Source organism: Lolium perenne, chromosome 3, assembly GCF_019359855.2.
Source record: "Lolium perenne isolate Kyuss_39 chromosome 3, Kyuss_2.0, whole genome shotgun sequence".
NCBI classification, from domain to species: Eukaryota; Viridiplantae; Streptophyta; class Magnoliopsida; order Poales; family Poaceae; genus Lolium; species Lolium perenne.
Window position 1 is genome coordinate 252,640,349 of NC_067246.2, and position 19,830 is coordinate 252,660,178.

At 46.6% G+C, this 19,830-nt stretch overlaps 1 protein-coding gene across 2 annotated transcripts; it reads left to right on the top strand.

The window, feature by feature from the left end:
* Positions 1-2,556: 2,556 nt before the first annotated feature.
* On the top strand, positions 2,557-8,111 carry LOC127344753 (amino acid transporter AVT6C). Of its 2 annotated transcripts, none has more exons than XM_071828448.1 (5): positions 2,557-2,992; positions 3,092-3,244; positions 6,836-7,039; positions 7,126-7,594; positions 7,706-8,111. In XM_071828448.1, the coding sequence occupies exons 1-5, from the start codon at positions 2,620-2,622 to the stop codon at positions 7,854-7,856; spliced, it is 1,350 nt and encodes a 449-aa protein (XP_071684549.1). In that variant the 5' UTR covers positions 2,557-2,619; the 3' UTR covers positions 7,857-8,111. The 2 variants fall into 2 exon arrangements, with proteins under 2 accessions (XP_071684549.1, XP_051227047.1); XM_051371087.2 differs by lacking the exons at positions 2,557-2,992; positions 3,092-3,244 and adding exons at positions 3,298-5,817; positions 5,910-6,059.
* The last annotated feature ends 11,719 nt before the right edge of the window (positions 8,112-19,830 follow it).

The window sequence follows — 19,830 nt, forward strand, 5'->3', positions numbered from 1 at the left end:
GGAGACTGAAGGAGATATGCCCTAGAGGCAATAATAAAGTGGTTATTATCTATATCTTTATGTTTATGATAAATGTTTATATATCATGCTATAATTGTATTAACCGAAACATTAGTACATGTGTGATATGTAGACAACAAGAAATCCCTAGTATGCCTCTTAAACTAGCTTGTTGATTAATGGATGATTAGTTTCATAATCATGAACATTGGATGTTATTAATAACAAGGTTATATCATTATATGAATGATGTAATGGATACACCCAATTAAGCGTAGCATAAGATCTCGTCATTAAGTTATTTGCTATAAGCTTTCGATACATAGTTACCTAGTCCTTATGACCATGAGATCATGTAAATCACTTATACCGGAAAGGTACTTTGATTACACCAAACACCACTGCGTAAATGGGTGGCTATAAAGGTGGGATTAAGTATCCGGAAAGTATGAGTTGAGGCATATGGATCAACAGTGGGATTTGTCCATCCCGATGACGGATAGATATACTCTGGGCCCTCTCGGTGGAATGTCGTCTAATGTCTTGCAAGCATATGAATGAGTTCATAAGAGACCACATACCACGGTACGAGTAAAGAGTACTTGTCAGGAGACGAGGTTGAACAAGGTATAGAGTGATACCGAAGATCAAACCTCGGACAAGTAAAATATCGCGTGACAAAGGGAATTGGTATTGTATGTGAATGGTTCATTCGATCACTAAAAGTCATCGTTGAATATGTGGGAGCCATTATGGATCTCCAGATCCCGCTATTGGTTATTGGTCGGAGTGAGTACTCAACCATGTCCGCATAGTTCACGAACCGTAGGGTGACACACTTAAAGTTGGATGTTGAAATTGTAGAACTTGAATATGGAATGGAGTTCGAATATTTGTTCGGAGTCCCGGATGAGATCCCGAACATCACGAGGAGTTCCGGAATGGTCCGCAGAATAAGATTCATATATAGGATGTCATTTAAAATGTCGCGGAAGGTTCTATGGAAGGTTCTAGAAGGTTCTAGAAAAGTCCGGAAGAAACCACCAAGGAAGGTGGACTCCACATGGGACTCCACCTCCATGGCCGGCCAACCCTAGTGGGGGAGGAGTCCCAAGTGGACTCCCCCTTAGGGGGCCGGCCACCCCCCCATATGGGAGGTGGAACTCCCACCTCAAGTGGGAGTCCTAGCTTAGCTAGGTTTCCCCTCCATATGGAAGGTTTTTGGTTCGGGTCTTATTCGAAGATTTGGATACCAACACTTGGGGTTCCACCTATATAATGAGGGGCATAGGGGAGGGGGGCCGGCCACACCAAAGCCACAAGTTGGCCGCACCCCCTTGAGGCCGGCCACCCCCTCCCAAACCCTAGCCGCCCCCTTCTCCTCCATATCTTCCGCTTAGCTTTAGCGAAGCTCCGCCGGAGTTCTCCACCGCCACCGACACCACGCCGTCGTGCTGTCGGATTCAAGAGGAGCTACTACTTCCGCTGCCCGCTGGAACGGGAGGTGGACGTCGTCTTCATCAACAACCGAACGTGTGACCGAGTACGGAGGTGATGCCCGTTCGTGGCGCCGGAACCGATCGTGATCAAGATCTTCTACGCGCTTTTGCAAGCGGCAAGTGAACGTCTACCGCAGCAACAAGAGCCTCCTCTTGTAGGCTTTGGAATCTCTTCAAGGGTGAGACTCGATACCCCCTCATTGCTACCGTCTTCTAGATTGCATCTTGGCTTGGATTGCGTGTTCGCGGTAGGAAAATTTTGTTTTCTATGCAACGTTATCCTACAATTGCATGGGCAGTGACGATCGTTATGAGCTGTTGGCAACAGATTGGAGAGAAGAGATCAATGAACGAACACGTTTTGTTTAAACAAACCTGGTTCAAAACCGTAGAATTTGATAGGATGAAGGGAATAGTGGAAAAGTTGAATGTGTAGTCAATGATGTATAATACAGACATGTAAAATGATGCATATTTTAAAACCGTAGAATTTGTCAAAACTACAAATTATATTTTTTTCCTGTTCACGTTCTCCAAATATGTTTTGATAGGGTTGGTGCACATAGTGAGAAGGATTTTTCGAAACACTTTTTCTTAAGAAAGTGTTTTTTTTTTTTTTGGAGAAAGAAGGAAGTTCAGTGTCTGTCATAGACCATATACATGGCGATCATACCCCAAGTAAATTGCCAGCTATTGCATGGGCAATGACGATCGGTATGATTATGAGCTATTGGCAACAAATTGAACACAAGAGATCAATGAACGAACACGTTTTGCTTAAACAGACCCAGTTCATGTGTCACTCCGAAACACGAACCCAGGCGCATAGGCGTCCAAGTACAACGGCCTCCTGGCTCCTGCCCCGCCTCTCCAATCATTCTGCCTCGCGTATCCCGTTGTACGCATCTCACGCACGGAATTACCATGCTGCACACCATTACCAACCTTCTCCTTCAGTGCTTCTCCCGTCGTCGTGTTCGCCGCGTCGGGGTATAAGAGTAAATTAACTGGTTCAATACATGGCCTCGTGCCATATTTAATTAAGCACTCCCGAGTCCCCACGGTCGCCGTCCACACGCCCGAGAGCAAACCCAGAGGACGAGGCCGCCGGCGAGCGAGCATGGGCGGGCGAGCTGGCGCCGCGGAGCCGCTTCTGCTCCCGGAGCTCTCCGGCGGGCACAGCGGCGGGGCGTCGGTCTCCGGCGCGGTGTTCAACCTGTCCACGAGCATCATCGGCGCCGGCATCATGTCGATCCCGGCGGCAATGCGCGTGCTCGGCGTGGTCCCCGCGCTCGTCCTCATCGCCGCCGTAGCCGTCCTCTCCGACGTCTCCGTGGAGTTCATGCTGCGGTACACGGGCTGGGCGCCCAGAGGCCCGCCTTCGTACGCGGGGATTATGGGCGACGCGTTCGGCCGCGCCGGCGCCGCCGCGCTCAACGTCTTCGTCGCCTTCACCACCGCCGGCACCCTCGTCGTCTACCTCATCATCATCGGTAAGCTACCCCTCGCGACGACGCGCGCGCTGCTTTCGTATTGCGGGGAGTGCACCATGGCACTGATCGCATCGAGAATTCTCTGCTCGTTTGTCGCAGGGGACGTGATGTCCGGGAGCGCGGGGGCGGGCGAGGAGCACGCCGGGGTGCTGGGGGAGCTGTTCGGCGCGCGGTGGTGGACCGGAAGGGAGTTCGTCATACTCGTCACGGTCGTCGCCGTTCTGCTGCCGCTCGTGCTCCTCCGCCGCGTCGGTGAGTATTCCTGCTAGTAAATTGTTTTTCTTACTCCGTAGGCCATTTGCGTTTAGGAAATACTCCGTGTTCGGTAGTTTCGTGGAGGAGCATGTGACAGCGAGATGAGTTGTTTTCTTAGAAAAAACTTGTTGCCAGATTACTGATTAGTGAGTTGGTGACCGGTGTCCTGCATTCTGATCCGGTTTGATTTGACATTGGAACGATATGATCTTCTATACGTGTGGGGCTCGATCGACGTATTAAAAAAGGGAGCAATCTAATACGTATTGATGAGTTGTGACTAGGATGTGGTTGACTTGATTGGTTCTGGTGCCTAGCACGCCTGTATGTTTTGTGCTTGTTCCGTAACAACCGTAGATACAGCTCTGATAAAAAGGCCACTATGCGATTTTCATAAATTTTGTTACATTTATTTTTTTCACCTTTTATTATGCTTATTTTTTTTATCTAATGATGACTATGCGATTTTAGTTCGATGTTCTGCACTCGGGACCCATTTGATTGTCATACCTAGGAAAATTAATCCCAAAAATGAAACCTCATATATGCATATAGTCGTAAAACTAAGCAATAACAAATCGGATCAAGATCGGAATAAAAAGACAAACCAAGGGCCATCATGACGCCATCATCTTTTTGAAGTTCACAACTGGCCTTTGGCACAATATTCTTTTCCTGTCATCTAAAACAGACCTATGGCTAGGGACCAAAATCTATAGACAAGACACCACGAGGGTTTTTTTTTTGCGAACGAAGACACCACGAGGGTTTGTATAGAACACAAATACTTCAAGGCAATGCCTTCAACAAGAGAGCGTAGCTCGTATGCAGATGTTTCCGAATCCAACCAACAATAGGCAAACCTGGGGTAGCAATCACGAAGCAAGAATTTCGGTCGAACACATTTAACATAAAAATTGACGCATGTGTGCCGATGATGCCTGAACTCACCCCGTTGAGAACCCGTGCTTATATATGAGTCTAGTAATGTTGCCTGCCACCATTTCTACTAGCCGGTGAGAGCATAGCCGGTTCTCGAGAGAGTAGAAGCCAACAAATAGTGTGTCAAACTTGTTTTCTATGTTCTACCTATTTCTTTTGGAAAAGTTTGGTTTTGGTTACGAAAGTTCCAGAAAGGAGTTAGCCCTGTTCAAAAGCTAAGAGAGACAGTGTGTTTCAACTTAAAATAGTTACTTCTCAAATGATATGCGTTCTAATTAGATTGTAGATCAATCCTCTCGTTCGTATCTTTTTAAATGATTTTTGATACATGAATCATTCCACTAGATGACTATAACTCTGGTGTTCTGGTAACTATATAGATACATTTTGTGTGAACTGGAATATAGATACTTGTACTAATAAAGATGATTGTATGTATTGGTCTATGAAGAGACCAGCCCAAGGTCCACGCCTGCACACAAGACTCAAAATCTCGTGCTAAAGAGCCTAGAAGTTCAAGTAGAAGTACTTATTTCTGATTTACCAGGAAAATAGCAAAACTGAAGAATTAATTCGTCTGTTTTGCAAAAGGCATGCACATCGTGAATAAATTTTGTAGTGAAATATCTGAGTTGATCAAATAGAAGTTGTATGTATCTTTTCGATGCAGAGGCCGGAGATCTCTTCTTTCGGGGAAAAAAAACTGAGTTGTTCTCGTGCTTATTTCAGAGATTCACTTATTATGTCGACGACCCTTATGCTACAAAACGAGAAGCAAAACATTCATATCCAGATAGGAACGAAACTAATGGTCCAACGCATAAGTTATGGCACATCACTCTCTCACAAATCACAATCCCACTGAAATGTGCAATAGCTTGCGGAAAATGATCCGCGGATCACCTCCGCTGCCAAAGAGAAGACATACACTACTACTACTCCATGTGATTTAAGTAGTACTCGTCTCTGTTAGCTCGTGGAACACGATTACACGTACGTCCACGCCATCTCCCTTCCAGAGTCAGGTCCACGACGACGCACCAATAATCAAGCGCTGGAGCTCCATCTGATCATCTGACTCAGCGCTTATCTCTCGGCACAGTCATCCCATCGTTTTCTCACCACAAATTCACGCCGTCGAGTCGCCGATTACACGACAAACAAAACACCCGCCAAATCAAACACCTCCACTGACCTCAGTGCACTCTTCCTCTTCCCCTGCTCTCTCTTTACCGTACCAACCATGGTGTCCAAGAACTCGTCGGGTCCCGCCGGCGAGGCATCGGAGGAAGCGCTCCTGCTGCCGGAACGCGGCGCCGGGGACCCGGGAGGCGGCGCATCGGTGCTCGGCGCAGTGTTCAACGTGTCGACGAGCGTGGTGGGCGCCGGGATCATGTCGCTCCCCGCGACCATGCGGGTGCTGGGCGTGGCCCCGGCCGTGGCGCTCATCGTGGCCGTCGCGCTCCTGTCGAACGTCGCCGTGGACTTCATGCTCCGGTACACGCGCTCGCGGCCGTCGTACGCGGCGCTGATGGGCGGCTCGTTCGGCCGGACCGGGGCCGCGCTGCTCAACGTCTTCGTCGCCTTCAACTGCGTCGGGACCCTCACCGTCTACCTCATCATCGTCGGTAAAACCCCGCGAAACACCACATACGCTAGCGTGCACCGTGCAGCCCGTGTGTGATGAGATGAGTGACTGGGAGAGTGTTCATTCGTGCAGGGGATGTGATGTCCGGCCCCGCGAGCGGCGGGAAGGGGCACGCCGGCGTGCTGCCGGAGTGGTTCGGGCCGCACTGGTGGACCGGCAGGGAGGCCGTGCTGGTGGCAGGCGCGGTGATTCTCCTGCCCCTCGTGCTCCAGAAGCGTGTAGGTACGTCGGCTTGCTCTGCTGCTTGAGCTGAACCGAGGCGCGCGAACGAGAATCGTTTAATCTGAGCCTATCCTAGGTGCTCAGCGCTGTCTTGAACGTGTCGACGAGCTAGTAAGAGCATGTCTAACAGATCCCTCAAAAGGGCCAAACCCGTATAATAACCGCCGAAATAAGGGGTTGGGCGCTACCCGCATCAATTTTTTACAGTTTTGACTACGGGGGGCTCTTCGCCCCTTACTTGTACGGGGCGGGAGGCTGAATACAGGGCCAACCCCTCATCCCATTTCACTAGGGCGCGCGGATATTTCAGAATTCCCAACCGTTTTCCCCGCGCCGCCGCCGTAGCCACCCGCGCGCCGCCGCTGAAAACAGAATATTCCGTTGGATTCCGTTTTACGGGGTGGGGAAACGGGGTCTGCTAGCTCGGACGAGTTTTTGGCCAGCGAAAAGTGAATACAGGGTCCTCTACTCGTGTTTTAAGGGGTAGAAAAATAAGGGGTCTGTTAGACATGCACATGCTCTAAGTTTTTGTCCATCAAATCAAAACCCGCAACTAAACTGAAAGACATAGATCTTCAGGTTCTTAACACGCTCTGTTTGCTACTGAAGACATGCACCACTTGCTGCATTTTTGGTTGACCATTTCCACTGGCGGGGAATTTACCACTTCAGAGTTCCGAGTTTGAGAAAAATGGAATGTTTCAGATTCACAATCTGAAACGCTTTTGCGTCTATCAGGTGACTACGAGTATTCACAATCTTGGTACAATTTGCAGACTCACTGAGGTACACTTCGGCCGTGTCCATCCTCTTGGCGGCTCTGTTCATGCTCATCACCATGGGGATCACGGTGTACACCATCTTCAGCGGCACCGCGAAGATGCCCCGGATGCTCCCGGACTTCTCCCGCCTCTCCTCCCCGTTCGAGCTCTTCACCGCCGTCCCCGTCATCGTCCTCGCCTTCACTTTCCACTTCAACGGTACCACATCCAACGATCATGCCATACTTTTTTGCTTTCCTATGACGTTGTCCGGCTCATCCATCCGGCACACGCGTGCAATGCAGTGCACCCCATCCGCGCGGAGCTGAGCAAGGCGTCGGACATGAAGTCGGCGGTGCGCATCTCCCTCGTCCTCTGCTCCGCCATCTACGCGGCGGTGGGCTTCTTCGGGTTCCTCCTCTTCGGGGACGACACCATGCCCGACGTGCTCGCCAACTTCGACCGCAGCTCCGGCACCTCCGGCGTCCCGCAGGCGCTCAACGACGCGGCGCGCCTCAGCTACGCGCTGCACCTCGTGCTCGTCTTCCCGCTCCTCCACTACTCCCTCCGCGTCAACGTCGACGAGCTGCTCTTCCCGGCCAGCCGGCCGCTGGCCACGGACACGCGCCGGTTCGTCGCGCTCACCGCCGCGCTCATGGCGGGGCTCTACGCGCTCGCCATCGCCATCCCCAGCATCTGGACGCTCTTCCAGTACACGGGCTCCACGTTCGCGGTCTGCATCTCGCTCATCTTCCCCGGCGCCATCGTTCTCAGGTGCGACATCGACAATTGCTTGCATGCACACTTGTACAAGTACAGTGAACATTCAGATATCGCAGTTCCTTGTTGTGCATGGCTAATTCAGCTCCTCTGAAATTGTCGCAGGGATGTTCACGGAATAGCCAAGAGGAAGGACAAGGCAATGGCGGCAACGATGATCATTCTGGCAGTGATCACGAGCAGCATCGCCATTGCCTCCAATATTATGAGCTCCATCGGTGGTGATGCAAAAGTAGCTAGCTACCATGTACTGTAGAGTTTTAGGCAGATACAAATTCTTTGTATGTATGTACGTAGTTTTTGTACTACGACGGGCACTGCCGCCCCTGCAAGTGTGTAACTTCCTCTGCTTCAGGTTTCGATGGCAGTGTAGCAAGTTGTAAGCTGGTCGGACGTTGTTGTATTGTATAATACTACCTGTATGGGCCGGCAGATACAGTACTGTGTATAAATACTGGGAGAAGAGAATGCCGCCCTTCGATCAAACAAATTTGTCTTAGGGCATCTTCAATATGGCGACGCATTTCGGACGCTAAACTTATCCGCACGGGTCTGTTTGAGTCGTCTGGCGGACGCGAAAATGACCATTTTTATCCGCGCATCTGTTTGCGCCTGGGGGTGCCTCCACCAGCCTGATGTATTTGCGCGTCAGCATGAATTGGGATGTTCCAAAACAACAAAATAAACAGTTTCAACGAAGTCATAGTTGTTACATCCAAATTTTTAAAGGTCTACATGAAAATAAGATGGTATTCCTCTAGGCATTGTCTTCATGGCCAGCCAATGCCCACTGATGCTCAATTAGATCGGTCTGTAGACGTTTGCACATGACCTCGTCAGTGACTTCTACATTCATATGCACATAGTCCTCCCAGGATAATGCCCCCGAGATTGGCACACCCAGCTCACCTTGAAAATCTCACTGGTGCTCATTGTGTTCATCAAGACGCTCGTTCTCAACGATTATGTTATGCATGATCACGCAACATGTCATCACCTCATGCATGGTCTTCAACGACCATGTTCTTACCGGGTGACGGACAATTGCCCACCGAGCTTGGAGCACGCCAAATCCTCGCTTCACATCTTTCTGCAAGCCTCTTGCATCTTGGCAAACCTCTTCATCTTCTCCATGTTTGGATTACGGACAGTCTTCACCAGTGTGGCCCAGTCAGGGTAGATATCATCAGCAAGATAATATGGCTTATCATATGCATTTACATTGACCTCGTAGCTCACCCGGGGGGCTTTGTCTTGCATAAGCCTAATGAAAACCGGTGATCGGTACAACACATTGATGTCTTTATTGGAACCGGCCATGCCAAAGAATGAATGACAAATCCATAAATCTTGAGATATGACTGCTTCAAGAATGACAGTGCGTCCCTCCGTATGCCCGCTATACTGATCCTGCCATCCAAATGGACAGTTCTTCCACTCCCAGTGTCAATCATTCTTGGGAACCCTCTAGACTCGTTGATAGACAACATCCGCCTTGTATCCTCAACTGTTGGCTCCCTACAGTAATGTTGTCCGAACACGGCAATCATGGCTTGACAAAACCGGTACATGGACTCAAGGCAGGTGCTCTCACCCATTCGAAGATACTCATCGAATATATCAGCAACCATTCCATATGATAGTATGCGAATAGCTGCGGAGAATTTTTGGTAGGAGGTGAAGCCTAGCGCACCTGTTGCATCGGGCCTGCATTGGAAGTGGGGGTCATAGTCTCTGACGCCGCGTAGAATGACCATGAACAGGTCCCTTAACATCCTGTACCGGCGCCGGAACATTTTTCCTTGAACACAGGATCGGTGCGGTGGAAGTAGTTGTTGTGGAGCCGAATGTGCCCTTCCACTTTGTTGCGTGGCAGGTTTTTTTAGCGGCCCTTCACAGAGCCCCGGTGCACCGGCGTCTGGCTTGCGTTGTACTCGTAGAGGATGGAGGCCGCAACAGTATCCATTGTCCGTGTCAACTGATCGGGCTCCTCGTAGGAAGAGGAGTCAACGACCTCCGCGCGGAACTTGTCCAGCATCTGCCACACCTCCATCTGCGTGGGTAGGAACTGCGGATCAATGGCCGCACACAATAGCGCCGAAAACACGAGCAAGAAACCTATCAGCGCAATTGACCGAACAGGTCGTGGGCGGCGAGGCCGGGCAGTGCAACTGGCAAAGTTTTGACCCCAAACAGGCGACAGGTGCGCGACAGAGCCTACCCCGACTGAGATCCTGTTCTCCGGCGCGGGGAGGACCGAGCCGACAGCACGTACTGCAGCGGTGTGATACGTCTCCGACGTATCGATAATTTCTTATGTTCCATGCCACATTATTGATGATATCTACATGTTTTATGCACACTTTATGTCATATTCGTGCATTTTCTGGAACTAACCTATTAACAAGATGCCGAAGTGCCAGTTGCTGTTTTCTGCTGTTTTTGGTTTCAGAAATCCTAGTAAGGAAATATTCTCGGAATTGGACGAAAGCAACGCCCAGGGTCCTATTTTGCCACGAAGCTTCCAGAAGACCGAAGAGTCAACGAAGTGGGGCCACGAGGTGGCCAGGAGGGTGGCCGGCGCGGCCCCACCCTTGGCCGCGCCGACCTGTCTCCTGGGCCCCTCGCGACGCCCCCTGACCTACCCTTCCGCCTACAAATAGCCTTCGTCGCGAAACCCCCGCATGCGAGAGCCACGATACGGAAAACCTTCCAGAGACGCCGCCGCCGCCAATCCCATCTCGGGGGATTCAGGAGATCGCCTCCGGCACCCTGCCGGAGAGGGGAATCATCTCCCGGAGGACTCTACGCCGCCATGGTCGCCTCCGGAGTGATGTGTGAGTAGTCTACCCCTGGACTATGGGTCCATAGCAGTAGCTAGATGGTTGTCTTCTCCTCATTGTGCTTAATTGTCGGGTCTTGTGAGCTGCCGAACATGATCAAGATCATCTATCTGTAATTCTATATGTTGTGTTTGTTGGGATCCGATGAATAGAGAATACCATGTTATGTTGATTATCAATTTATATCTATGTGTTGTTTATGATCTTGCATGCTCTCCGTTATTAGTAGAGGCTCTGGCCAAGTTTTTACTCTTAACTCCAAGAGGGGGTATTTATGCTCGATAGTGGGTTCATGTCTCCGAGTGAATCTGGGAAGTGACAAATCTCTAAGATTATGGATGTGCTGTTGCCACTAGGGATAAAACATTGATGCTATGTCCGATGATGTAGTTATTGATTACATTACGCGCAATACTTAATGCAATTGTCTCCGTTGTTAGCAACTTAATACGGAAGGGTTCGGATGATAACTTTGAAGGTGGACTTTTTAGGCATAGATGCATGCTGGATAGCGGTCTATGTACTTTGTCGTAATGCCCAATTAAATCTCACAATACTCATCATAATATGTATGTGCATGGTCATGTCCTCTTTATTTGTCAATTGCCCAACTGTAATTTGTCCACCCAACATGCTGTTTATCTTATGGGAGAGACACCTCTAGTGAACTGTGGACCCCGGTCCAATTCTCTATACTGAAATACAATCTACTGCAATACTTGTTCTACTGTTTTCTGCAAACAATCATCATCCACACTATACATCTAATCCTTTGTTACAGCAAGCCGGTGAGATTGACAACCTCACTGTTTCGTTGGGGCAAAGTACTTGGTTTGTGTTGTGCAGGTTCCACGTTGGCGCCGGAATCCCTGGTGTTGCGCCACACTACATCTCGCCGCCATCAACCTTCAACGTGCTTCTTGACTCCTACTGGTTCGATAAACCTTGGTTTCTAACTGAGGGAAACTTACTGCTGTACGCATCACACCTTCCACTTGGGGTTCCCAACGGTCGCGTGTTGTACGCGTGTCAAGCTAAATTTCTGGCGCCGTTGCCGGGGAGATCAAGACACGCTGCAAGGGGAGTCTCCACATCCCAATCTCTTTACTTTGTTTTTGTCTTGCTTTATTTTATTTACTACTTTGTTTGCTGCACTAAATCAAAACACAAAAAAAATTAGTTGCTAGCTTTACTTTATTTACTGTTTTGCACTCTATATCAAAAACACAAAAAATTAGTTACTTGCATTTACTTTATCTAGTTTATTTTATTTACTACTGCTAAAATGGGTACTCCTGAAAATACTAAGTTGTGTGACTTCACAACCACAAATAATAATGATTTCTTATGCACACCTATTGCTCCACCTGCTACTACAGCAGAATTCTTTGAAATTAAACCTGCTTTACTAAATCTTGTTATGCGAGAGCAATTTTCTGGTGTTAGTTCTGATGATGCTGCTGCCCATCTCAATAATTTTGTTGAACTATGTGAAATGCAAAAGTATAAGATGTAGATGGTGACATTATAAAATTAAAATTGTTCCCTTTCTCATTAAGAGGAAGAGCTAAAGATTGGTTGCTATCTCTGCCTAAGAATAGTATTGATTCATGGACTAAATGCAAGGATGCTTTTATTGGTAGATATTATCCCCCTGCTAAAATTATATCTTTGAGGAGTAGCATAATGAAGTTTAAACAATTAGATACTGAGCATGTTGCACAAGCATGGGAAAAAATGAATTCTTTGGTTAAAAATTGCCCAACCCATGGACTGACTACTTGGATGATCATCCAAACCTTTTATGCAGGACTGAATTTTTCTTCGCGGAACCTATTGGATTCAGCTGCTGGAGGTACCTTTATGTCCATCACTCTTGGTGAAGCAACAAAGCTTCTAGATAATATGATGATCAACTACTCTGAATGGCACACGGAAAGAGCTCCACAAGGTAAGAAGGTAAATGCAGCGAAGAAACCTCTTCCTTGAGTGATAAGATTGATGCTATTATGTCTATGCTTGTGAATGATAGGACAAATATTGATCCTAATAATGTTCCGTTAGCTTCATTGGTTGCTCAAGAAGAACATGTTGATGTAAACTTCATTAAAAATAATAATTTCAACAACAATGCTTACCGGAACAATTCTAGTAACAACTATAGGCCATATCCTTATAATAATGGCAACGGCTATGGTAATTCTTATGGGAATTCTTACAATAATAATAGGAACACACCCCCTGGACTTGAAGCCATGCTTAAAGAATTTATTAGTACACAAACTGCTTTTAACAAATCTGTTGAAGAAAAGCTTGGGAAAATTGATATACTTGCTTCTAAAGTCGATAGTCTTGCTGCTGATGTTGATCTTTTGAAATCGAAAGTTATGCCTAATGAAAATCATCATAATAAAATTACTAATACAGCAAATGCCATCCAAGTTAGAATTAATGAGAATATAAGATTGATGGCCGAATTGCGTGCTAGGTGGGAAAGAGAAGAAAATGAAAAAGAAGATAATATAGCTAAAGTTTGGACTATTACCACCACTAGTAATGCTAATGCTACACAAGTTGCTGCACCTCCTACTAATAATAATAAAAGAATTGGTGTTAGCAATGTTTTCACTTCTAATGCAAAGCGCGAAAAACTGCCTGAAACTACTAAAACTGCTGAAACTGCCTGTGATAAAGCTGCTGAAATTTTTTCCAACATTGGGGATGATGATCCCATTGCTTTAGATTATAATGGTTTGAATTTTGATGATTGCCACATCTCTGAAGTTATAAAGTTCTTACAAAAACTTGCTAAGAGTCCTAATGCTAGTGCTATAAATTTGGCTTTCACGAAACATATTACAAATGCTCTCATAAAAGCTAGAGAAGAGAAATTAGAACGCGAAGCTTCTATTCCTAGAAAGCTAGAGGATGGTTGGGAGCCCATCATTAAGATGAAGGTCAATGATTTTGATTGTAATGCTTTATGTGATCTTGGTGCAAATATTTCTGTTATGCCTAAGAAAATCTATAATATGCTTGACTTGCCACCACTGAAAAATTGTTATTTGGATGTTAATCTTGCTAATCATTCTACAAAGAAGCCTTTGGGGAAAGTTGATAATGTTCGCATTACCGTTAACAATAACCTTGTCCCCGTTGATTTTGTTGTCTTGGATATTGAATGCAATGCATCTTGTCCCATTATATTGGGAAGACCTTTTCTTCGAACTGTTAGTGCTATCATTGATATGAAGGAAGGTAATATTAAATATCAATTTCCTCTCAAGAAAGGTATGGAACACTTCCCTAGAAACAGAATGAAGTTATCTTTTGATTCTATTATTAGAACAAATCATGATGTTGACACTTCATCTCTCGACAATACTTGATACACACTTTCTGCGCCTAGCTGAAAGGCGTTAAAGAAAAGCGCTTATGGGAGACAACCCATGTTTTTACTACAGTACTTTGTTTTATATTTGTGTCCTGGAAGTTGTTTACTACTGTAGCAACCTCTCCTTATCTTAGTTTAGTGTTTTATTGTGCCAAGTAAAGTCGTTGATAGTAAGGTTCATACTAGATTTGGATTACTGCGCAGAAACAGATTTCTTTGCTGTCACGAATCTGGGAAAAATTCTCTGTAGGTAACTCAGAAAATTATGCTAATTTACGTGAGTGATCCTCAGATATGTACGCAACTTTCATTCAATTTGAGCATTTTCATTTGAGCAAGTCTGGTGCCTCAATAAAATTCGTCATTACGAACTGTTCTGTTTTGACAGATTCTGACTTTTATTTCGCATTGCCTGTTTTGATATGTTCGATGGATATTTCGATTCCATTGACTTTCAGTAGCTTTGTGCAATGTCCAGAAGTGTTAAGAATGATTATGTCACCTCTGAACATGTATATTTTGATTGTGCACTAACTCTCTAATGAGTTGTTTTGAGTTTGGTGTGGAGGAAGTTTTCAAGGATCAAGAGAGGGAGATGATACAACATGATCAAGGAGAGTGAAAGCTCTAAGCTTGGGGATGCCCCGGTGGTTCACCCCTGCATATATCAAGAAGACTCAAGCGTCTAAGCTTGGGGATGCCCAAGGCATCCCCTTCTTCATCGACAACATTATCAGGTTCCTCCCCTGAAACTATATTTTTATTCCATCACATCTTATGTGTTTTGCTTGGAGCGTCGGTTTGTTTTGTTTTTTTTTGTTTTGTTTGAATAAAGTTGGATCCTAGCATTCATTGTGTGGGAGAGAGACACGCTCCGCTGTAGCATATGGACAAGTATGTCCTTAGGCTTTACTCATAACATTCATGGCGAAATTTCTTCTTCGTTAAATTGTTATATGGTTGGAATTGGAAAATGATACATGTAGTAATTGCTAAAATGTCTTGGATAATGTGATACTTGGCAATTGTTGTGCTCATGTTTAAGCTCTTGCATCATATACTTTGCACCCATTAATGAAGAAATACATAGAGCATGCTAAAATTTGGTTTGCATATTTGGTCTCTCTAAGGTCTAGATAATTTCTAGTATTGAGTTTGAACAACAAGAAAGACGGTGTAGAGTCTTATAATGTTTACAATATGTCTTTTATGTGAGTTTTGCTGCACCGGTTCATCCTTGTGTTTGTTTCAAATAGCCTTGCTAGCCTAAACCTTGTATCGAGAGGGAATACTTCTCATGCATCCAAAATACTTGAGCCAACCACTATGCCATTTGTGTCCACCATACCTACCTACTACATGGTATTTCTCCGCCATTCCAAAGTAAATTGCTTGAGTGCTACCTTTAAAATTTCTATTCCTCTACCTTTACAATATATAGCTCATGGGACAAATAGCCTAAAAACTATTGTGGTATTGAATATGTACTTATGCACTTTATCTCTTATTAAGTTGCTTGTTGTGCGATAACCATGTTCCTGGGGACGCCATCAACTACTCTTTGTTGAATATCATGTGAGTTGCTATGCATGTTCGTCTTGTCTGAAGTAAGGGAGATTTACCACCTTTATGGTTAGAGCGTGCATATTGTTAGAGAAGAACATTGGGCCGCTAACTAAAGCCATGATCCATGGTGGAAGTTTCAGTTTTGGACAATATCCTCAATCTCATATGAGAAAATTAATTGTTGCTACATGCTTATGCATAAAAGAGGAGTCCATTATCTGTTGTCTATGTTGTCCCGGTATGGATGTCTAAGTTGAGAATAATCAATAGCGAGAAATTCGATGCGAGCTTTCTCCTTAGACCTTTGTACAGGCGGCATAGAGGTACCCCTTTGTGACACTTGGTTAAAACATGTGCATTGCGATAATCCCGGTAATCCAAGCTAATTAGGACAAGGTGCGGGAACTATTAGTATACTATGCATGAGGCTTGCAACTTGTAAGATATAATTTACATGACACATATGCTTTATTACTACCGTTGACAAAATTGTTTCTTGTTTTCAAAATCAAAGCTCTAGCACAAATATAGCAATCGATGCTTTCCTCTTTGAAGGACCATTCTTTTACTTTTATGTTGAGTCAGTTCACCTATCTCTCTCCATCTCAAGAAGCAAACACTTGTGTGAACTGTGCATTGATTCCTACATACTTGCATATTGCACTTGTTATATTACTTTACATTAACAATATCCATGAGATATATATGTTACAAGTTGAAAGCAACCGCTGAAACTTAATCTTACTTTGTGTTGCTTCAATACCTTTACCTTGAATTATTGCTTTATGAGTTAACTCTTATGCAAGACTTATTGATGCTTGTCTTGAAGTACTATTCATGAAAAGTCTTTGCTATATGATTCATTTGTTTACTCATGTCATTTACATTATTTTGATCGCTGCATTCATTACATATGCTTACAATAGTATGATCAAGGTTATGATGACATGTCACTCCAGAAATTATCTTTGTTTATCGTTTACCTGCTCGGGACGAGCAGGAACTAAGCTTGGGGATGCTGATACGTCTCCGACGTATCGATAATTTCTTATGTTCCATGCCACATTATTGATGATATCTACATGTTTTATGCATACTTTATGTCATATTTATGCATTTTCTGGAACTAACCTATTAACAAGATGCCGAAGAGCCGATTCTTTGTTTTTACTTGCTGTTTTTTGGTTTCAGAAATCCTAGTAAGGAAATATTCTCGGAATTGGACGAAATCAACGCCCAGGGGCTATTTTCACACGAAGCTTCCAGAAGACCGGAGAGTCAACGAAGTAGGGCCACGAGGTGGCCAGGGGGTAGGGCGGCGCGGCCCCACCCTTGGCCGCGCCGACCTGTCTCCTGGACCCCTCGCGACGCCCCCTGACCTACCCTTACGCCTACAAATAGCCTTCGTCGCGAAACCCCCAGTACCGAGAGCCACGATACGGAAAACCTTCCAGAGACGCCGCCGCCGCCAATCCCATCTCGGGGGATTCAGGAGATCGCCTCTGGCACCCTGCCGGAGAGGGGAATCATCTTCCGGAGGACTCTACGCCACCATGATCGCCTCCGGAGTGATGTGTGAGTAGTCTACCCCTGGACTATGGGTCCATAGCAGTAGCTAGATGGTTGTCTCTTCCCGGGTAGCCGGCCGCTGGCCACGGACACGCGCCGGTTCGTCGCGCTCACCGCCGCGCTCATGGCGGGGCTCTACGCGCTCGCCATCGCCATCCCCAGCATCTGGACGCTCTTCCAGTACACGGGCTCCACGTTCGCGGTCTGCATCTCGCTCATCTTGCCCGGCGCCATCGTTCTCAGCTGCGACATCGACAATTGCTTGCATGCACACTTGTACAAGTACAGTGAACATTCAGATATCGCAGTTCCTTGTTGTGCATGGCTAATTCAGCTCCTCTGAAATTGTCGCAGGGATGTTCACGGAATAGCCAAGAGGAAGGACAAGGCAATGGCGGCAACGATGATCATTACAGCGAGTGATCACGGCGACATCGCCATTGCCTCCAATATTATGAGCTCCATCGGTGGTGATGCAAAAGTAGCTAGCTACCATGTACTTTGTAGAGTTTTAGGCGGATACAAATTCTTTGTATGTATGTACGTATTTTTTGTACTACGGCAGACCTTGCCGCCCACAAGTGTGTAACTTCCTCTGCTTCGGTTTCGATGGCGGTGTAGCAAGTTGTAAGCTGGTCGGACGTTGTTGTATTGTATAATACTACCTGTATGGGCCGGCGGATACGAGATGTGTATAAATACTGGGAGAAGAGAATGCCGCCCTTCGATCAAACAAATTTGTCTTAGGGCATCTTCAATATGGTGACGCATTTCGGACGCTAAACTTATCCGCACGGGTCTGTTTGAGTCGTCTGGCGGACGCGAAAATGACCATTTTTATCCGCACATCTGTTTGCGCCTGGGGGTGCCTCCACCGGCCTGATGTATTTGCGCGTCAGCATGAATTGGGATGTTCCAAAACAACAAAATAAACAGTTTCAACGAAGTCATAGTTGTTACATCCAAATTTTTAAAGGTCTACATGAAAATAAGATGGTATTCCTCTAGGCATTGTCTTCATGGCCAACCAATGCCCACTGATGCTTAATTAGATCGGTCTGTAGACGTTTGCACATGACCTCGTCAGTGACTTCTACATTCATATGCAGATAGTCCTCCCAGGATAATGCCCCCGAGATTGGCACACCCAGCTCACCTTGAAAATCTCACTGGTGCTCATTGCGTTCATCAAGACGCTCGTTCTCAACGATTATGTTGTGCATGATCACGCAACATGTCATCACCTCATGCATGGTCTTCAACGACCATGTTCTTACCGGGTGACGGACAATTGCCCACCGAGCTTGGAGCACGCCAAATCCTCGCTTCACATCTTTCTGCAAGCCTCTTGCATCTTGGCAAACCTCTTCGTCTTCTCCATGTTTGGATTACGGACAGTCTTCACCAGTGTGGCCCAGTCAGGGTAGATATCATCAGCAAGATAATATGGCTTATCATATGCATTTACATTGACCTCGTAGCTCACCCGGGGGGCTTTGTCTTGCATAAGCCTATTGAAAATCGGTGATCGGTACAACACATTGATGTCTTTATTGGAACCGGCAATGCCAAAGAATGAATGACAAATCCATAAATCTTGAGATATGACTGCTTCAAGAATGACAGTGCGTCCCTCCGTATGCCCGCTATACTGATCCACCCGCCATCCAAATGGGCCAGTTCTTCCACTCCCAGTGTCAATCATTCTTGGGAACCCTCTAGACTCGTTGATAGACAACATCCGCCTTGTATCCTCAACTGTTGGCTCCCTACAGTAATGTTGTCCGAACATGGCAATCATGGCTTGACAAAACCGGTACATGGACTCAAGGCAGGTGCTCTCACCCATTCGAAGATACTCATAGAATATATCAGCAACCATTCCATATGATAGTATGCGAATAGCTGCGGAGAATTTTTGGTAGGAGGTGAAGCCTAGCGCACCTGTTGCATCGGGCCTGCATTGGAAGTGGGGGTCATAGTCTCTGACGCCGTGTAGAATGACCATGAACAGGTCCCTTAACATCCTGTACCGGCGCCGGAACATTTTTCCTTGAACACAGGATCGCTGCGGTGGAAGTAGTTGTTGTGGAGCCGAATGTGCCCTTCCACTTTGTTGCGCGGCAGGTTTTTTTAGCGGCCCTTCACAGAGCCCCGGTGCACCGGCGTCTGGCTTGCGTTGTACTCGTAGAGGATGGAGGCCGCAACAGTATCCATTGTCCGTGTCAACTGATCGGGCTCCTCGTAGGAAGAGGAGTCAACGACCTCCGCGCGGAACTTGTCCAGCATCTGCCACACCTCCATCTGCGTGGGTAGGAACTGCGGATCAATGGCCGCACACAATAGCGCCGAAAACACGAGCAAGAAACCTATCAGCGCAATTGACCGAACAGGTCGTGGGCGGCGAGGCCGGGCAGTGCAACTGGCAAAGTTTTGACCCCAAACAGGCGACAGGTGCGCGACAGAGCCTACCCCGACTGAGATCCTATTCTCCGGCGCGGGGAGGACCGAGCCGACAGCGCGTACTGCAGCGGTTACGTCTCCGACGTATCGATAATTTCTTATGTTCCATGCCACATTATTGATGATATCTACATGTTTTATGCACACTTTATGTCATATTCGTGCATTTTCTGGAACTAACCTATTAACAAGATCTTAGAAGTGCCGATTCTTTGTTTCTGCTTTGTTTTTGGTTTCGAGAAATCCTAGTAAGGAAATATGCTCGGAATTGGACGAAATCAACGCCCGGGGTCTTATTTTGCCACGAAGCTTCTGAGAAGACCGAAGAGTCAATGAAGTGGGGCCACGAGGTGGCGGGGAGGGTGGCAGCGCGGCCCCACCCTTGGCCGCGCCGA